The 21,034-nt window shown below is 40.0% G+C and overlaps 2 protein-coding genes across 4 annotated transcripts in view; one reads left to right on the top strand and one right to left on the bottom strand.

Moving 5' to 3' along the window:
- Nucleotides 1–21,034, bottom strand: part of LOC110836812 (uncharacterized) — a 63,970-nt gene that overhangs the window by 17,272 nt on the left and 25,664 nt on the right. For all 3 annotated transcript variants that reach the window (XR_015535288.1, XM_087349413.1, XM_087349415.1), the window contains exons 2-6: nucleotides 20,297–20,497; nucleotides 6,273–6,360; nucleotides 4,230–4,345; nucleotides 3,965–4,151; nucleotides 1,997–2,145 (exon numbers count right to left, since the gene is read on the bottom strand). Coding sequence is in view for 2 of the 3 variants with exons in the window: in XM_087349413.1 (XP_087205539.1) it covers nucleotides 1,997–2,145; nucleotides 3,965–4,151; nucleotides 4,230–4,345; nucleotides 6,273–6,360; nucleotides 20,297–20,497 (741 nt within the window). In the remaining variant the exon portion in view is untranslated. The remainder of the gene's footprint in view (nucleotides 1–1,996; nucleotides 2,146–3,964; nucleotides 4,152–4,229; nucleotides 4,346–6,272; nucleotides 6,361–20,296; nucleotides 20,498–21,034) is intronic.
- Ssrp (structure specific recognition protein) overlaps nucleotides 1,481–21,034 on the top strand; it is a 63,047-nt gene continuing 43,493 nt past the window's right edge. The window contains exon 1 of the mRNA XM_087349418.1: nucleotides 1,481–1,679. The gene's annotated coding sequence lies outside the window, so the exon portion shown is untranslated. The remainder of the gene's footprint in view (nucleotides 1,680–21,034) is intronic.

Raw genomic sequence — 21,034 nt, 5'->3', positions numbered from 1 at the left:
ATTAGTGACGCCGGGCTCGATCATAACTTTTGGCCTTCAGCTCCGCCCAGTACCTTAAGATTAGCAAAAGGGATTTGCTTCTTGAGAAGTTGACAGTCTCTTAGATGGTAAATAAATTCTCCACCTTTTGTGGAACCCGAATACCCATTTCTGTGTTCATTAGAACCAGCCATTGGACGCTGTTTTAAGCAACTTGAATCTAGTTTACACTTTCACATACTCCCATTTACATCTAGATCTATAGAATGGTCTTTTCACATTTATATGACCATAATTTTATAAGTATTTCTTAAGATAGTGTAGTTGCGTCATATTGTGATTTATTAAATTAAAATTAAATTATTTGGTTATTCCGTCAAATCACAATGTATTTAAAATAAGATAATTAAAATAATTAAAATATCATTCTGTGTTCCATATCGAATAATTGTAAATCGATTATTCGATATGGAACACAGAATGATATTTTAATTATTTTAATTATCTTATTTTAAATACATTGTGATTTGACGGAATAACCAAATAATTTAATTTTAATAAGTATTTCTTATTTCTCCATATATGTTTTATTTCGCTGTCCATCTCATTTTGCTTCATTTGACTATCCTTATAATTTCGTGAAGAGTATATAAAGAAACCCTGGCTTTTCCATAATGACTTTACAGGTTCTGTGTGGAAATGCAAATCATTTGCATTTTCAATGGTCAAAAACCAGATACTTATATTATTTATGTTGTTCGTAGAACGAAACGTGTTTGCGAGATAAGTCAACATACATGTGCAGACTCAGTCGTTTATTTCGTCTTATTAACAAAGAGTTGCCGGGAGCCGAATACAGGTCTGGAACTTGGATAAATGTCGTCTTCTAAGAATACAGCAGAGTTTATAATTTGTTTGAATCACAATCATCAGCTCTATTCAGTGTGTGCATTTCGTAAGCTGCTTACTTTGCATTTCTGTATTTAAAAGAGCAAAGCTCTCGTTAACGAACAATGAATAAAGCCTCATGTCACCATTCATACCCATTTCTTTCAGCCTAAGCGATGGCTTTCTACGTCACCTTCGCAGTGTATCGTGTACTTTTCTGTTCTGATATCTCCTGCACTCTAGTACTAGATTTTGGAAGGATTTAAGAAGGAATGTAAGAGATGCTACTATAGAAACTAAATTAATAGTCACCGTGTTTTGTTTTCAGCGGTTGGTGTCATGCCTTGACATGCATTTATGAACGCACTTCGATTACCGGATGACTATCGCTGTCCGCGTTTCTTTTGTCAGCGAATAAAATGGCGCTATATCAAGTGAGTGAATTGTGGCTTGTTCTTTGTACATTCGCGTACTGTGTACGTATTGCAGTCCAGTCAGTGGGGTTGTAACCGCTTAAGTTTCTGTTATTGTTAGTAAGTTTGTAGTAATATGGACATGAATCTGGAAACTGTATCCGGCTTGCATTTCAAAGCTTCTACTGCTAGATTCGTTCAGTCTTCCCTTACGAAGAAAGTCGTTAGATTACTTTTGCCAAATATGACGTGTGTTTATAAACTAGTGTGTATTATGTGTATGTAAAACGAAGAAAAATTAAGGCTAATTTGTATTATTTGAGTGTGTGTGAGACATATTCAAGAATAAAATTGATTCTTCATTGGAGTTCTTCAGTAACAGATACAACGAAGCAGTTGGTGAGTACAGAATTATGTGTTTCATTCCTCAGAATATTTGTCTGTGTTTTGAAATCTGTTATTAACTGCTGAATATCGTGTATCCATTCTATCCTGATCTGCGTACAAATTCAAGTCGTCAAACAAAGTCATGTAGTTTAGTTTTCGTGTTATTTTTTTCTGCTTGATGCTGTTAAAAGTAGCGGAACATATAATTGCTTAGGTAGAACATCCGATTGGCAAAATTCATGTTGAGGCAAATACATAAATGAATCAAATTTAGAGAACACGTAAAATAACATCGGGCATTCGAAGAAAAATAAAAAGTCAGCTGTTACTTGTCGTTGTGCATGCTGGTTCCTGGCCAACCCACTCGTCCTGAGTGCAGTACAGACGATCCACTGACGGGTCCTGCAAAGTGAATCCCTCTTGACATTTGTACACAGCCACCAGGTATCGGTTGTACGGCTTCTCTGGGTTTTTACGCCTACAACACAGAACACCAACATTTATATAGGTGATATTTTAGGTTCTCATGGCGGCGAGTATGAAGATGAATCTTCCAGGATGTTACGCCGTGCAGTTTGGTAGAAGTTTGCCGACGTTTCAGGGGTGCGTGTTCTCTCCATCATCAGCACCTCAGAAACGTCGATAAACTTCTTCAATATACACTGCAAAACAATCCAGAAGACATTCATTTGCATATTTATGTACATGGTCGTATCACATAATTGCACAAACGCTAATTTTGTAACTTCTGATGTTTAACAACGTTCTGTTCATAGTGTCGGTGATTTAGCACACAACTGTGATACCACTTGTAGCAAAGGAAAACTTTCGAAACGTAACTAATTTTGGAGGTGGGTGGGGGAGGGGTTCATTGAAATTAACCCTTTATAACCCTGTGGTAACGTGTACCACCTGCTTTAATATTTGTTAAGTCTGCATGGTGACTCCCGATGGTTTGATTTACACCTGTTAGAACCAGTTATGCACGTCTGCGTACTGTTTTGAATACATAAAGATTTATGTCGAAGTTATAATGAAGTGTTATGCATCCAAGTATGTCAAAGAGTGAATAACTTGTGTAATGGTCAGTATTTTCGAAACACGAGTAAAAATTATCATTTGTCAAGAAGATTGTGGAGGTAGATTTATTGTAATCATGTGAAAATTTCGGTAATATAATGTTACTTACACGACTCTATTACATCGAACATCGGAGGCTAAATGTGTATGTTTATCAACAACTTGGGTAAATTAGTGACGAGACTGTCTCGCAACATTCGGTTTGTAAGAGGATTCCAAGCGACGTAAAAGGTATAATTCGTGACCAACATTTGTAATTACATACCAAACGTTCGGCTTGAACCTAACACAAAGAGCCATCCACTCCACATGTTTTATCTCCAGCACTCATATATAACTAATCTGTTTTTTTGTAACTAATGAATTCCTGCCTCTGGACACAACATAATGGATACGATTGCCTGATTAGAAGCATGTAATTCAGCTCACAAAATTATGATTGTTAAAATCAACTAATTATATTTATTAGGAACAGAATCGTGCCTTTAGAACCGTAACAGATTTAGAACTGCCGCGACTTTGTGTTGGAGTTGTAAAGTAGCTTAAAGACCTCTAAAGAAATGTTATTTTGACTCTTTAAAGACAAATATCCCATCTGCTTCAACGATCAATAAATCTTCGTTTTCTATTAATAGTTTTCGTATGATTCTTTGTGTAAACAGAGATTATTTCCTAAAACAACGTTAACCATTTGATATTTGGAGTCGTGAAGCGTGGTGTTTTCTTTTTGGTACGGACTGAAATGTTAAATATTATTTAAACAGATGTGTCCAATACACTGACGTCTTCGATCTTACTTTATCCCTACTAGAAAGACGAGCGGGCACTGCCTGCGGACCTCTCCTCCCCCCCTCCCCCCCCTCCCCCCCCCCCCCCCCGCAGTGTCCAAGAAGTTTCCAGCTGCTTTATATGGCAGTAAATTTCTGTTGTCCGTAAGATTGGGAATGCTAATAAGGCTGTTTAATTCATTTTTCATGTCCTCTATTTTGTTCAGCGATTTGACGTCGGAAACTGGTTATTTCGCTTTATGGCGTGTGTGGTGAACGAGTAGGTTATACTACGTGTAGGATATCAAGAAGGTAGTGACGGCAATAATATTAATGTCAAAATATTTAATTCGGTGTGAGCAAACAATGTTATTGGAAGTAGTACAACTACGAAGTCGTGAAGACACTTCCATTTGGGTAGCAACTTTGCTGACGTGGAGACATAGCTACCTCGTGTATTTGGCACCAGAAGTGTTCGGGATGTCTGGGGCCTTCAGGAGACCACGTCCTCTGCGCTGACCCAAGAGGCAGCTGAGGTCAAGTTTAGCGGCCATGCTGCTGTTAAGATGCACCGGTGATGCTTCCAGAATCTGATTCTCGTGGGATCTAGTCATTAGGCGTCGGCTTCGTCCCTTGTCTACAATAGAAATATACTGGCGTCACTTTGTTCTCATGTTATGGGCGCACATTTACGTCGGATGGCACTGTCACTGACCTTTGACCTTCTTGTTGCGATTCTTTCGTGCTGAACTACTTCTCCGCCTTCCTGACTTGTCAGCCACCGTCTCAGGAGCGTCTCCAAGCATTTCACTAGCGTCTTCGTACGTCTCACTGCGCAGACAATGCACACAACTGATATAGTGCGTCTGTGTTTATTTGTGAGATAAAAGTACGTATGTCATAGTCTAAAATCTTATTTTCCTTGCTTTCTATCCTACAAATTCCGGCTGTTGTAAGACATCTGTAAATTTCCGCGTAATTTTCTAACTTCATGTTACTAATAGCTTTCAGTATTACGTAAAGGTAACTTCATCGGTTATTTCATATGATTATAACAATGAGATTCTCAGAATATAAAATTGTTAAACAATGTATTTTTTTATATAAGATGTAAAACTTTCACGGCGACTGATTGCAATAAATATTTCTCAGACTGTCAGACCTGGAGATATTCTTGTCTATTTCGTCAGGGACTGTTTTGATGAGTGATGGAACTGTGTAAGTCCCTGCTGATGGAAGCATAAATAGTCTCCGAAACGGAAATTAATTTCATATTGACACTTCTGATCATCAGAGAACGCTTTGTCGGGTCTTTGACTCTAAATGAACAGTGAAATTTACACAAGCACCTCCACGACTTGCCCTTTTTGCGCAAAGAACGCCCACTGTATAATGACTTAAGGCTGTACTTGTCGTGTTGTTGGACTGAGAATAACCACTTCAAATACTTGGCCTTTGTCCACTGTAAAAGACTCGGGCTTGAAAGCTACTTGTTTCAGACAACTTGCACTTACGGGAGACTAGTTTGCGCTTTGCAGAAAGACGCAGAGTCAATATTTTTGTAACTGAACGAACGCCAAACAAAATTTCAATATTCGGGCTTATCTGAAGGGGTCAGTTGTTCCTCAAGTATGTGGGTGAGGTAGGACGTAGGTCGCGAAGAAATTGCAGTTTTCATGTGTACTAAATGAGTCACCCACCACACTCATGCAGGATTTTGCATATGGGCGAGGAACACTCCTTTGCCACATAAGAATTATAGTCTAAAATGAATATTTTTGACTCCTATATTGTCTGTCTGCGCACTAAATTCTGATATGACTATCTTCACAGGAAAAATAACGCTCCTCAGGGAATGTTGTCGTTTAATGTCAAAGACGTTTGCCGGAAATTGATAGTAGTAGACATTTTAAATAATTTTAGTAAGACTAGTCAGAAATGTAATTATAATATAGGCAAAAAGAATGTTAATGAAATAGAATGTTTCGCTGTGAGATTGAATTCATCTGGCTGGGCTCCTGTGAACACAGTAATGAACCTTCAGGTTACATAGAAGACACAGAACTTACTGATGAGCTGAGTGACTATCAGCTTCTAAACAACGGCTGTTCCATTGAGTTAGTAAAAGAAAATTAAAGAATACAATTGTATATAAAGGTTTTTGATCTTTACAGAGATTGTATTCTTGATACTGATGTAAGTTGTATAGAAACGTCTGAAGATTATTCCGAAACAGCACGCTATTATAAACGAACATATTTAATTTTAGTTTAATATTATGTAAAGATTTAAAATTACTGCTCAGTTTTCAATTGTTCACTTTAAGATAAAATGTAATGGAAAACTTTATTTCCGTTATTTCAGAATATTTATCCTTGTACCCCGTCCATAGAAAAGATACACTTCCATTTGCGGAGATAATGTTATCTCGGTGAGATTTCAGGTCCTCACGGCGACGAGTAAGAAGATTTTTCTTCTGAAATGTGACACTATGTCATCTGGTAGAAATTAATCAGGGGTTTCGAGGTGATTACTACCTCAGTTATCAGGGCGGTAAGTCATCGCCCTGATGCTAGTAAGAACCTCTGAAACGTCGGTCAGTTTCTACCAGACTACGCAGTGGAACATCTCAGAAGACAACTATCTTAAGATTTTCGTCTCGCCATCTGTGAAAGTAAGATCTTAATTGAACCTTGAAATTCATGAGCTTCATTAAGTTCTAAGCCGTAATGTTGCTGCTCCAGCCTGTAGTATTCACCTGGATAGACTTACTTCCGTTGAACCCTCAGTCACGTGACAATCCTTCTCACCTCTGTGACAAAGTGCTGCCACCTGGAGCGTCTCATCTGCGGAAAATTAGAGATTCGTGTTATTAACGATGATTTACGTGATATGAACTGCCTGAGTACTTCACTATAAAATTGTATCTGAAGTAGGGCCCAAAAAGATATATACACATTATAATACATAATACTGGGGTCTCGAGTTCGATTCCCGGCGGTGCCCGAATTTATAACTTGTGTTGGGCAAGGCCGTGGTCTAGGCAACACGGAGTTTTCCTCCGGGGGCTTCCCCGGTTTCTCCGTGGCATCCCAACAATTACTCCATTCACACACAGAAGAAGGCAATGGCAAACCACTTCTGGATCATCTGCCAAGAACGTATATGAACAGGTCCCAGTCCGAGAAAAGGATGGAAGGATCCTGTTCATATGGACCTGTCGTCAGACAGAACACTAAATAAATAATAAATACATAATATTAACTTTTTTATCGATCTCCGTGTGTTGTCTATATATAAGACAGACGGTGGTCATTTTGAACACCTACACTAGATTCGTTAATTCACTAAGTGCCAAAGCTGACGTATGCAATGGTTTAATTTATTAAAATGTATTTATTTTATTCACTGAATGTGTATACACATCTTCTTGGGACACACTGTATATTCCCTACCGCACTATATAAAATTATTGTGTCCCATGTTCCTTTTTATGTCATCCTTTGGTTGCGAAGATAATTTGTGTTAGTTCTGAAAATGCTAAAGTGATACATATCACCAATATTTAACAGCTATGCAATTATTTATGTCACACTAGCAGAGTTTCTACAGTGTTAATGCAGGGAAATTCGACAGATGATTGCATATGTTGTCAACACTTATTGCCCGAAATCATATCATAGGCCTCATCATTCGTCACGTATCGTTGAATATCAACATAAAAATTACTTCTAAACCTAACATCTTCACCGAGATTCGAACCCAAGGTACTTTTCTGGTTTTGACCTCAGTTCCTGTAATTTTTTAGCCAAAAGAAACAACTTTGGTCTTGCGTCTTTTTTTATAATGCTTAGTTTTCGTCCGACACGAACCTCCATCATCGGGAATCGAACTCAAGACATGTTTTCTGGAATTTTTATTATTTTTGTGTTATTCAAAGTCTCGTGGATTAAGTGTGCCAAGTTGGATGCAAATTTATTTATCCTTTCTCGAGATTTAAGCGAAGAAACACAAAAATACAACCCGCAATTTCAAATGTATGTATAAGATCACATTAAATAACTTGCCATAGCTTACGAATAAGAAATATGAAATTTTAGATGATGACCTGAGGTTGAAAGAAGTTGGGTTGCTAATACAAATTGGGTTGCATTGGGTGGTTATTCTGTTATCACACAAGCTTATGAGCAACAGTTTGGAATTCAATATGCATCTTGTCGTATTTCACAGCTAAAGTCACTTGAACGGGCTGTTTCACAATCGTCAGAGAATTCAAGTTGGTTCATGTAAATTATCGTGGATAACAGAATAAATCTTACTTGCAGAGATTTTACCGAAGTTTCAGAGGTACTTAACTGCCTCCATCAACAAGACCACGGGCCCTACAGCCATCTTATCTTTCGCTTAGTCGAAAATATGCCTGAGGGGCGCGTGTGTTTGGATTGAGGGCGTCACACATTTTGGAACGGGACGTATGCAGACAATGCTACACGTGGTCTTCCCAGAACTCTGCTGGAAATTTCACATCCTCACCAGCGGGAATGCTAGTTGAATGACAAAACACTGCCAGAAACTCCATTGGGGTTCGATGTTTGTTATCTCCCATTTTCATTTAGAACGCAACTGAAGAGGAGTTTTGGTTTACAGGAAGGTCACTCCCTTTCACGAACTGTCCTCAGAATAGACCAGAGTGGAACGTACAGTATAAGCGACCTCTCAGGGTCTACAGCGGTATTTTCTCAACAATTCCAATGTCTCCCTTATCCCTTTGAAGCTGTAGGAAGTATGTTTATTTATTATTTAGTGTTCTGTCTGACGACAGGTCCATATGAACAGGATCCTTCCATCCTTTTCTCGGACTGGGACCTGTTCATATACGTTCTTGGCAGATGATCCAGAAGTGGTTTGCCATTGCCTTCTTCTGTGTGTGAATGGAGTAATTGTTCTGATACCACAGCGAAACCGGGGAAGCCCCCGGAGGAAAACTCCGTGTTGCCTAGACCACGGCCTTGCCCAACACAAGTTATAAATTCGGGCACCGCCGGGAATCGAACCCGAGACCCCAGGATTAAAAGGTCAGCGTTCTAACCGCTAGACCACCGTGGCTTTTAGGAAGTATGTGTCCTAAGAAATATCTTTGGGGGGGGGGGGGGGAGAAGATGGTTACGTGGAGAAGTAAGAGGCACTTAAGAACCGCCATCCAGTGATGAAATATGGTACTAAATGGCCTGTTTGTGTTTTTTGTCATTAACTCTTTGTCTCTTATTGTTTTCATAATTTTATGACAACTGATTGTTATCTACTGCCTTTTATTGGTTGGTCGTGAACGTCCGGATTATAATTATAAACGAGAAGTTATTTGGACTACTTATAAATTGGGGTTGCGTTAATGTGGACTGCTAAGCACTTCGACCCAGCAAGCATTCGCGTTCTCTAGGGGGCAGTTCCATTATTCATACAGCCCCAACAAATCGTTTGTCATTGTCAGTGGTGCCACTACGGGGTGTTCTACACAATGAGCGGTCATGCTATTTGCAATGTGTGGGACGTTGAAGCTCACATTTCTTAAGAAGTATAAATAATTCCGTTGAGCAGAGTCCTTCTTAGGAAGGTCATTGTCACTCATCTAGTCAAGAAATTCTATACCTTTTATGGCATCGAAAGGATAATTACCGTGTTGACAAAAGGACGTCACTATACGACCCATTTTTATATTGAAGATTACTCTCCTGATACGTTACGCTGTATTGTCTGATATCATTAGGTCGATGATCTCTTAGAACTGATGACTTGTTGCCTATTAGTTAGCTTATTAAAATATCGAAACTCGGAACTACTTCTCTGGCAACTGTCAGCAAATTGTCCCACTCAACCTGAAGTGAGCGTTTCTTTGGGTAGACTCGATCAAGTTCACAGTGCACCGAAAGTAAAAATATTTAAAATCTTTCTTGCTTAAATGATATAATACGAATTAATGTCGTGAAATTCTCAAATATGATCTTGTATTGAAGTTATAACAAAACCCATCCCATGAGGCCCAAGATCTCTTAAGCAAATGATTACAAACCAACTAACCAGCTAGCCAACACTTGGCTGTTTTATATACGAGGTGCGATCGAAAGGTTTCCAGACTGCGCGTATAAAAACCCGTACACTTATCTCAGGTATTAAATTCATCCATCACCCTCGAAGTAGTTCCCCTGGGAGTGAACACAACGATCCCAGCGCCGCTGCCAAGCCTGGAAGCATCCCTGGAAATCTTTCTTTGTCAGCCTGTCAAGCACCATCTGCGATTCTGCCTGAATCTCTTCTATCGTCTCAAATCTCCTTCCCTTTAGCTGAATTTTCATCTTTGGGAAGAGAAAGAAGTCACACGGAGCTTAGAAAGGAAGTTGGGGTCGGTTCTTGAAAGATCTTTGAGCTCCTGACAAACGAGAAGTCGATTCTGCTTCTGGTCCTCAGACAGGATGCGTCGCATGTGGAGTTCTTCCTTTAGAATCAGCTGACAGGTCCCATAGCCTATCCCAACAATGTCGCACAAGTCGTTGATGGTACGACGTCGATCTTCGTAACATTTTCGGGCGTTGTGCTCGAAGATGGTCGTCCAGAACGCTCGTCATCATCGACAGAGGTTCGGCCATTTTTAAAACGTGAATGCCACACAAAAGTTTGTGCACGACTGATTGCGGACTCCCCAAATGCTTGCTTTAGCATTTCATAGGTTTCCGTAGCCGTTTTGGCGAGTCTTTGGCAAAATTTGATGCACACGCCATTCCGAAATCGCAGGAGGGTCGGTGTAATGCACTACCAAAACGCCCGTAACTAATAAACAAATGCTAATTCGATGATGCCGGCTGGCACACTGATTCACTATGAATGTAGGCCGCACCCCCTAGCGGCAGAAGCTCGTACTACATCCGGTTCGCCCTCTATTGATACAGTCTTTAAACTTTCCGATCGCACCTCGTACTTGTATATCACCAACAATTGGTACCGAATAAACCCGGTACAATTTTAAACTTTCAGAATTGATACACTGTCAAATAACAACTTCTTTACATCCTTTTAGCCCGGAGCAACTAACCTTGAAACACTAGTCGTGTCTTGCTCGACCTTTATTACGTGTCAGCGGGCAGTATGAATTCAATCATGGATCACCTTTCATTAACTAAATTCTCGAAGCCGCTCTCAGTTACTTTAATAAGATTTGGAATAGCTACGGCGTCTCTCACAGCTGTATTCGATTTCGAAAAAGGAAACTTGTTCCATTCAGTCCGCACTTGAAGGAATGTAGATGGCAGCACGTGTAGGAAGGAGGCGCGTATTCATTGTTTGGCGTTCTATAAAATTCGAATTTCTTAATCCGTCCGTAAATGTTAAGCTACGTTATATTAAAGTTTATGTCATTTAAACATGAAACAAATTACGAAGATAGCTTGTTTTATGGGTTTCTGCGTCGTTTGGTAGATGTTTAACGACTGTTCCGGGATATTTACTATTTCTATCGCCTTGAGAACCTCAGATCTCACAGAGATATGATGTGTTGTTTTGATAGGGACAGGGTTCACTGAAATCTCGGTCGAGAGCGGCGCTGTCAAGAATTCTGAACACGGTCACGTGTTATTTTACTTCATCGTAATGATAATGATAGTAATGGATTTTGCCTCACGCAGATGACATGTGGCGCCGAGGATCCTAGTCTCAAAGTGGCTAGGAGGGGGAGAGACTCTGCCTTATTTGGTAGTGAGGTACCTGGCTGACTCATAGGAACCACAAGGTCCTGGCATTTAAGTCAGCAGTACGAAAAATGCGCTTATTATTATGTGAAATACATTAGCAGAGTTCTGAAGGGAAATATTTGTCTTTCGTGGTAGGCCTGTGGAATTTTCCAGATACAGCACTGGAACTAGAAATGCAGACAGCCAACCTCCAGCGACTTTTAGCTCCTGGGCGTATCTGTGGAATCGTGCTGGACTCAAGAGAAAGCAGCGGGAAAGTGAAGAAAGTGTTTTACGAAGAGGTTGAGTGTGCTCTTTTCCAAGTAGCTTGTTATAAGAAACAGGAGTTGATGGGTGGGACATGTAGAACACGTTACAGCGATGAGAGACGCATGCAAAATTTCACTCCCAAACAGATCATTTGGAAGATCTGAGATAATATAAAAAATTGTTTTTTGAAAAGTTGGGTGTGAGAAAGTATATTGGTTTCAGCTGGCTCAGGATAGGGCTGAGTGGCTGACTTTTTTAATACGACAGTAAACCTCGAGATTACATAAAAGGCGTGGAATTTCTTGAGTAACCTAGCGAGTATTGGCTTCTCAAAAACGTTTCTGAAAAATATTATATATATCAGTAACATCCTTCGAATAACATGTTTAAGTATTACAGAAATATAAAAATACAATGTTAGAAACTGCATTTTTATGTATATTTGATAAACACGACGTTTCGGGAGTTTGCTTTACTCCCATTTTCAGGTGATTGTTATATTTACATTTTTCTCTGTATTGTTAGTGGCAACGGTATGGATCGAATCCGGGACTTTTCGATTACTCCGGTTGTCTAGTGGCTAGTGTACCAGCCTGGTGTTCGTAAGGTTCCGGGTTTGATTCCGACCGTTGTCAATAACAACACAGAAAATGGTATCAGTTTCATGACAAACAATCGGCAGTAGAGCCAACTCCCAAAAAATCGAGTACGTTATACATACTGAAGACACTTGACAACGTCCAAATCAACCGTCGTTACAAACATTTACAGAATCGTATAACTGCGGTATAAAAAATTGATAGTCATTTATGGGGCTTCCGTACTTAATCAATATGGCTAGTATCGAATCTCTTTTAGCTGTCCTCTTAATGAAGCAAAACCACTATTAACTTCATGGATACAAGCCATTAAAACAGAACGAGTAGGGAAATGACGTAAAATAAAGCAATTTCCCCCATGTAATTCGTGGGGATGTGTTCAGAACGGAAGCTTCCCTCGTTTCTGTTGATGAAATAGACCAGGTACGAGTGCTATTTTATTGTCAGTAAATAAAATAAGAAACCAAATTTTCTTTAAAACAACTAAATTTTGCATATTTATTAAAGATTTAAAAGTACAGATAAAATCATTTAATTCGTTGAATTTTATTATGCACTGTTAAAAGGAATACCAATTTTAAACAAAAATAATGAACATTTTCAAATACATGTTATAACTTTCTAACAACGTAAATTCTAGCTATCAGCTACGTCTTGCAAAACATGGTTTAGGTCTTTGAACAAAGCAAAAAGGAAACAAAAGTTTCGTAAAGTGGCTTTGTGCGAGGTACAGCTGTGTTACTTCAGTCATCGTGCTGATCTTTACGCAACCAGTAGGACCCGACCTGGGTCCCTAGCTGCATGAAAATTTTCTGAAGCTGTTTATGATAACATCTGTTTTTCCTAAGACATTCAGAGACATAGTCTTGAAGATATATAACCCCTTCTCCGCCTAACACCGTGAAACAGAATTTCCACAATTTTTCAGGGAAAGAACATAATATAAAAGACATTTAATGTGAACTTTTCGATCTTTGGCGGGCTCTTGTGAGTACTGCAATGAACATTTTGTTTTCGCATATCGAAGAACGGAATTTTCAGTAGTCTGTACGCGTGTAATAATGTTTTATTTATTACGTATGTGCAGTGTTCTGACGATATGAGGGGCTGACAAAATATTTGGTGTTTTAATCTATTTTTTTCATATGTGCAATCTACGAATGTGACTTCAGGATAGATGATTGACTTTAGGGTATTTAACTACGTCATTTGAACCCAATTTCAGCACTTAGAAATACGAGAAAATGATTTTGGATCATCACTGAAAAACTAGATAAGTTTTTAATGTAGACTTCTGTAGTTTGAGGAAAATGACAAACAGCTTCTGAAGAGTCGGTGCACATAGCGGGATTCGAACAGGGTTCTGTCAGAATGTGAGTCAGATAATTGATCTTTTGTGGAAGTAGACGCAGCGAAAGGAGAGTCTTGTCCAGAAGCTAACAGCGTACTTCCTTGTGATAAACCTGTCCGGACACTTTCTTTACTTCAAATGTAAATAAACATGTTAGGAACTGAAAATTGTGTGATATCAGTTTATCTAAAACAAGTATAAATGGAATGTTTCGAAGAGGCTTTGGGTTTACGACTGTAAAATCCAAGGAACGTGAGATAATGGCTGTCACAGAGCGTCGTCACCGCGAACATAATCAGTTTGGCATTTTTTTTACCTTGGAGCCTTTAATTAAGCGAAAACTGTCAGATTCGTAAAGCTGGCGAGAGGAACAAGTCTACTGTTGATGATATCAGAACGTGTTAATGCGCTTGTAGTTGGCAGCTTGTGGTCGATTTTCCTTGCAGGAAAAGTATTGTCACAGCAGATCATAACCAGCAAATCAGTAGCGGAAACAAAATGAAGTAACATTTCCGGTACTAATTACAAGGCTGGCAGATGCGGGCTGTTGTGTATTACTCCGCGCGCCTGCGCAATAGCGACCGTTAAAAGAGCGAGGGCTCTTAAGTAAACTGGCTTCGTGGATAAGAGTAATTTTAAGACGCTGATTGTAAATTTGTCGGCTCTTAAGAACAAGCCGGAGATACATTACTGTGTTCGCAGGAGCCAGTCAGTGGCTTTACAAATACACCATTGCATTCCATGTATGACTCTATTGTTATGTGATGAATTTGTTTATTTTCAAATCGGCATTCTCAAACACTTGTACGTGTAATTTTAACTGCATTACAATGAGATTGCTTATGTTAGAATCACACGTACAGTAGAAGTAATATTTTAATAAAGTAACGATGATAAAAAGTAAGAAACACTTTCCTTATTCACAGCACTGTTTTTGTTTTCGCTTAGTGCTGTCCTAATCTCTGTACGATCTCACTCAGAAGAAGACAAAGACACGTAAGATATTTCATAGCTTATTCGTTGTAGGTTTCTGTAAGGCAGACGTTTTCAAGTGGCGGATTTATGAGAATGATGAAAAATATTTTTGTGGCCCATTTATGAAAATACATGATAGTGACAGTCTCCCACCTCACGCCTAAGCAGAGAATATTCAAGAATATGGTAAACTACTTTAGAGGCGTGGCATAAATTCGTTTTGACAATCACTGTATGGAGAATTTTACTCGGGTTCGATTCCCGGCGGTGCCCGAATTTATAACTTGTGTTGGGCAAGGCCGTGGTCTAGGCAACACGGAGTTTTCCTCCGTGGCATCCCAACAATTACTCCATTCACACACAGAAGAAGGCAATGGCAAACCACTTCTGGATCATCTGCCAAGAACGTATATGAACAGGTCCCAGTCCGTGAAAAGGATGGAAGGATCCTGTTCATATGGACCTGTCGTCAGACAGAACACTAAATAATAATAAAATAAAAAAATTTAAGTGTTAATGTTGATGGAACCGTAAATATTTTGCTATTGCATGCATAATTTTAGTCTAAAAAACATATGACTTCCGTGACATTTCAGGTTCTTACGGTGGAGAATATGAAGATCGCTGTCTTCTGGGTTGTTGCGCCACGTGGTCTGGTAGATGTTTACAGATATTTCAATAAATGTTCGTTTTCCTGATGATAAGAGCAGCAAGCACCTCTGAAGCGTCCGTAGAGTCCTACAAGACTAGAGGGTACAACAACCCAGAAGACAGCCATCTTGAATGAATTCCATTCCTGTCAGTAAATACAGCCCTCAGCTTCAGGTGCCCGATTGTTTTTTTGTAACTATTCACCTGCTGACCTGATTTGCCAAATGGCAGCACGTGTAACCTTCTGGCGGCCCGGTTGCCGACAAGAGATCATTGATCTCTTCTGGAATGGATGAAGCTGTCGGTCCAGCCCTGTTTTGGACTTCCTTTACCGTCCACATCAACCCAATCTCCTTTGCAGTACCCTGTTGTTCCAAACCATTGACGGTGTGAACTGCTACAGAGTTGCGATGTTACACCGTGCAGTCTGGTAAAAGTTTGCTGACGTTTCAGAGGTACATGCTGCCTCTATCATCAGGACTATCATCATAACCCTGATGATATATTTTTCCGCATTTTACCTTATAACCGAGTTCTCCTATGGCTTCAGACAAGGATATTTAATTACAAGAACCTGGGTAATTTAGACCACAATAGGCGTCTGTACTAAACAATTATTGCCAGGAGGTGACAAGAATATGTAGATATTACTGAGGAAGTCCTGTCAGAAATGAGCTTTTTAAGTAGTTCGTGTTTCTTTTTAATGCAATTTTTTCTGTGTGTTTTCCTCGTAACAAGACATTGAGCAGATAAGAGCAGATTGGAAATCACAGGTGTGAAGCTTTCTTGCAACATATAGGAGCTGGTTAAAATTGGAATAAATTAAAAACTAAGTAGAGTTTTCGTGTTTCGACATTTCTTGTACGGCTTCTATTTGAATAGCTGATAAGGTAGAGTGACAAATAAAACCAGAACGGTTGGCAGGTCGACATCTTTTGACGTCGTTACAAGGACGGTGTTGTGTCAGCTGCCTGGTGCTCCGGGGCAGGACACGTACAAACATCACACAGATTCAATTGAATAGAAATTTACTTGGATATTATCCATCGTCTAGTAAATATAAAACGTAAAACGACTTTTCGGAGATGGGACTCTATCTCTGTCTTCAGGTTCCTACTCAGTTGGGCCCACTAGATAGAGCTAATCCCTATCTAGTGGGCCCAACTGAGTAGGAACCTGAAGATGGAGATAGAGCCCCATCTCCGAAACGTCGTTTTACGTTTTTTACGTTTTATTACTAGACGATGGATAATATCCAAGTAAATTTTTATTCAATTGACTCTTCACCATCGTCAAGAAGTTTTAGATTTGATATCACACAGATTGTCGGTGCACGAACTTACCCACATTCAGAACCAAAATTCTCCAAGTATTGTGAGTGTATGGCGTAGAATGCTCGAGATAGCCTCTTCATAATAACCTGTAAGTCGCTGGAATAATAACGTTGTTTAATATTGCTGTTCTTGGTTTTGGCGCCGCGCAAAATCGTAGGTAGATGGCAACGTTTCGTATAAACATTGCCATGTACACTGAGCACAAAACCCAGATCATCGCCACCAGACCGCTGACAAAATCTCAAATCTCAGAATAACATTCCTTGTTTATATAATATTATTGTGTATTCTCGTTGGTCGGTACGTAGTGACAGCGGTTGCCAAGCAACGAACAGCTGAGGACATAGATTGCGTTTGCACTATAAATCGCTAAGTAGCCAGACCAGATACAGAAAAACGGAGGTATAAACGAATAAAAACCTACGAAAGAATTTTATTGGGTCTATAAATTATAAGATAAAAGCATTGTTTATTGCTCGCAAGAATATCATTATTTCATCTGTCACGGTTCAAGACCCCCTTGCCTGTTTCCGATAGAGACTTAGGCGGGTTTCACACCTCAGAAACTAGCAACAAACGATATTCGATATCATATCGCTTGTATATTCACACCAAAGAAATCTAATTGCTAGTTTGAGAGTGAATGAGCTGTTCATTGCATACAACACGATCTATAATTTTCACTAACTTAATAGTCTGTTGTTCTTTAGTAGGCTGATTACCATTCACTGTGATTCGCTGCACACACGATGGATCATTAAATGACTAAATAAATCCCTAGAAACAACCATCCTAAAAAAACATACGCGATATAACAGAAAAGTTTCTTTCGACGTACTCGTACGAGGTGCGATCGGAAAGTTTCAAGACTGTGTCAATAGATGGCGAACCGGATGTAGTACGAGCTTCTGACTTTAGGGGGTGCGGCCTACATTCATAGTGAATCAGTGTGCCAGCCGGCATCATCGAATTAGCATTTGTTTCTTAGTTACGGGCGTTTTGGTAGTGCATTACACCGACCCTCCTGCGATTTCGGAATGGCGTGTGCATCAAATTTTGCCAAAGACTCGCCAAAACGGGTACGGAAACCTATGAAATGCTAAAGCAAGCATTTGGGGAGTCCGCAATGGGTCGTGCACAAACTTTTGTGTGGCATTCACGTTTTAAAAATGGCCGAACCTCTGTCGATGATGACGAGCGTTCTGGACGACCATCTTCGAGCACAACGCCCGAAAATGTTACGAAGATTCGGCAGGCCATTCACGAATATCGACGTCGTACCATCAACGACTTGTGCGACATTGTTGGGATAGGCTATGGGACCTGTCAGCTGATTCTAAAGGAAGAACTCCACATGCGACGCATCCTGTCTGAGGACCAGAAGCAGAATCGACTTCTCGTTTGTCAGGAGCTCAAAGATCTTGCAAGAACCGACCCCAACTTCTTTTCCAAGCTCCGTGTGACTTCTTCCTCTTCCCAAAGATGAAAATTCAGCTAAAGGGAAGGAGATTTGAGACGATAGAAGAGATTCAGACAGAATCGCAGATGGTGCTTGACAGGCTGACAAAGAAAGATTTCCAGGGATGCTTCCAGGCTTGGCAGCGGCGCTGGGATCGTTGTGTTCACTCCCAGGGGAACTACTTCGAGGGTGATGGATGAATTTAATACCTGAGATAAGTGTACGGGTTTTTATAGGCGCAGTCTAGAAACTTTCCGATCGCACCTCGTATATCGTCTGTCACTGATCAATAAATGCATACCCTTAGCAACATATATCACGTATCGCCTGTTGATTGTTTCTTGTTTCGTCTGTGTCTACTCTGCCTTAATTTTAAAACAATCTTCCTTCGACGGTCAGTCGTCACATTAAAACGCCTCTGCGTTACAGGAAAACATTGACAATTTATTTCAAAGCAAGATTCGAATACGCGCTACCATGGTGATAAGAGTTTCACATTTATCGAAATTAAAATGTACATTAGTCAATAGTCCCGAGAATGTATTCAGGATACAGAGGCATTACATATATACCCGGAATTGTAGTGACGCTATAATGGCGACACACAGGTAATGCGTGATGCATCACTGCCGCCTCATAAAGTAGTTCAGTCTGAAAGCGACTATACTCGACATCAGGACCGGTAGCAGCGACAATTAATAACGCTTAGCGGTGGGAGGGGGGAAGGTGGAATGAAACACGACCTTGGCAAAAGATGGGGTATAAGAGAGACCAGAATTCTGGCTCCTGCAGTCTGTTCAGTGGAGTAATACAAAGCAGTTGACGTATTGTAATATTTATATAGACGGTTATGGGCCCCTCCCTGGACCCATTCTTAAAACCTGTAATAGCTAACAAAATAAGACATGGCAGGTGGGAAGACATTTGTTGAACAACGAAGGCCAGTCTCGTGATAGTCGCTGACATTGCAGTTCTGTTATCATCCTCGGAAATATAACAATCTGCTGAACCAAATGGCTGTTTTTTTTTAATTTTTATTAAGATATATTTTATTGCTTTCAGTCGTATTTTGTAAACATTCCTTGCAATTCATTCTTAATTTCTTTGTATTCCCTCTAAAGTGCTCTGTTACTGTTAATGAATTGGTATTAACAGTATTTACCATAAAAAAATTTATTCAGTTTTTATCATATTTCACTGTATAAATTAGTCCGACGATAAGTGAGAACTTTTTTTACACCCAAACAAAACAACTAATTGAATTGTATTCAGTAATTCGGGAAGTTGACGGGATGATAAGCAGATTTATCATTGAATAATAAATACTGTCAAGATGTGTGTTTTTCCTCATTTAATCATTAATCTGACTCTTTTGTGGGGCTTTTTCTGAGGGATAATGCGGCCGGAGCAACTTAATGTTTTATTACATGTTATAGAGAGAGATGTGCTGCCAAATTGTCTTGAGCAGAATTACAAGTACATTATTTTTAAAGTTTTAGGCCAACTTGTTTTTGTTAACGTCTTCATGACAATTCTTGCGATAGCAAAAATCATTCGGGTATCGCCACGGTGATCTAGCGGTTAGAACGCTGACCTTGTAATCCTGGGGTCTCGGGTTCGATTCCCGGCGGTGCCCGAATTTATAACTTGTGTTGGGCAAGGCCGTGGTCTAGGTATCACGGAGTTTTCCTCCGTGGCATCCCAACAATTACTCCATTCACACACAGAAGAAGGCAATGGCAAACCACTTCTGGATCATCTGCCAAGAACGTATATGAACAGGTCCCAGTCCGAGAAAAGGATGGAAGGATCCTGTTCATATGGACCTGTCGTCAGACAGAACACTAAATAAAATAAATCGATTAAATCTTACCAATTTTATTTAAATGAACTGCGGTTTTCGAAGGGATGGTTAATTTATCCGGCATTATGCCGCTGTTTGCCGGTCTCCATCCAACCGATAATTAATAAAAATGTCTTTTAGGAAGGACGAAACATATAAAAAACGGCCAGCTTGATTGTTCAGGGACAATGCCGCATCAGATACGACGAAGGGCTGCAGCCTTCTTTTGTTACGGTCTTGAAGGCAGTCACTACAAGTTGCGGCCAAATTAAACGCCAGGTAGCGAAGGTGATGTTGATGGCCCAGAGGATACGAGAACACGGAGAAAGTTGAAGAACGAAACTGTTGTGTTTGATAGATATATCTTAGAAACATTTAAAAATATATCGGCAGTTCAAAAGTATTTTGGTGTGATAATGGTAACTGACTATTCGTTTGAGATTTTGAAACGCGTTACAAGCATCAGACACTAAGGCGAGTTTTATTAATGACAAACAGAAGTAGGATCCATCTCCAAAATTGCTTACGTTGTACTCCCGATAATGGTCTACCCTGTAGGATGCTGTACTGGCATCTCCTTACCTTGGGAAGGGACGCAGATGGGCAGGGAGTGGCTCCATCGCCCGTGAACGCAGACGGACGTAGCACTCCCTTGGAGCCTGTAACCCGCGGCACAGTAGAAGCGGGCTTCTGGAAACCCGCTGGCTCTCGTCAGGTGCAGGGCTACGGTCCCGTGATTGAGTCCTCCCAGGGCAGGACACCCCGACGAACTAGGCGTAGACTCTGCAACACGCAAAACACAGTGGAGTTAATTTCACCCGACTGCGATGTACGGAGGATAACCGTGACTTCTGTTAGCCTCTTCCGTGGGAAAGCTGATTTGTCCAGTCATAATTTTTGTTCTATGCAGTATTTGAAAAATTATTCATATTTCTTTTATTAGGAACAGAATTATTTTAAGATGGCCTATTAGTAACGGCGATGATGCGTTCTGGGTTTAAACAGACTCACAGGAAGACAAGGTCATTGAATGAAATGAAAAGGACGCCAGTTTTCTGCTGAGGGTTCTAGAACAAGTTTCCTCGAAGGTGAATGAAGAACAGTAGTAGCCTAATGAAGCCACTCCTAGTACAAAAATGATTTCATAGCATTAAAGACTGACCATAAATTATGTACACTTAAGGTCCTCGCTTGTATGGACGCAGTTCGTAGGTGAAATTAAATTGATCAGGGAGTTACAAATCTAAGGTCTGCTTAAATATATTGCTAGCATCAATGCTACAAACCTTGGTATTAGGTCAGACTAAGTGGCCATGTGTT

The sequence above is a fragment of the Zootermopsis nevadensis genome, unplaced genomic scaffold, assembly GCF_977971745.1.
Source record: "Zootermopsis nevadensis isolate Lab colony 2312 unplaced genomic scaffold, Znev_1.0 Znev_ptg000016l, whole genome shotgun sequence".
NCBI classification, from domain to species: domain Eukaryota; kingdom Metazoa; phylum Arthropoda; class Insecta; order Blattodea; family Termopsidae; genus Zootermopsis; species Zootermopsis nevadensis.
The sequence above is the reverse complement of the archived record's forward strand: the minus strand, read 5'-3'. Positions and strand labels throughout refer to the sequence as shown.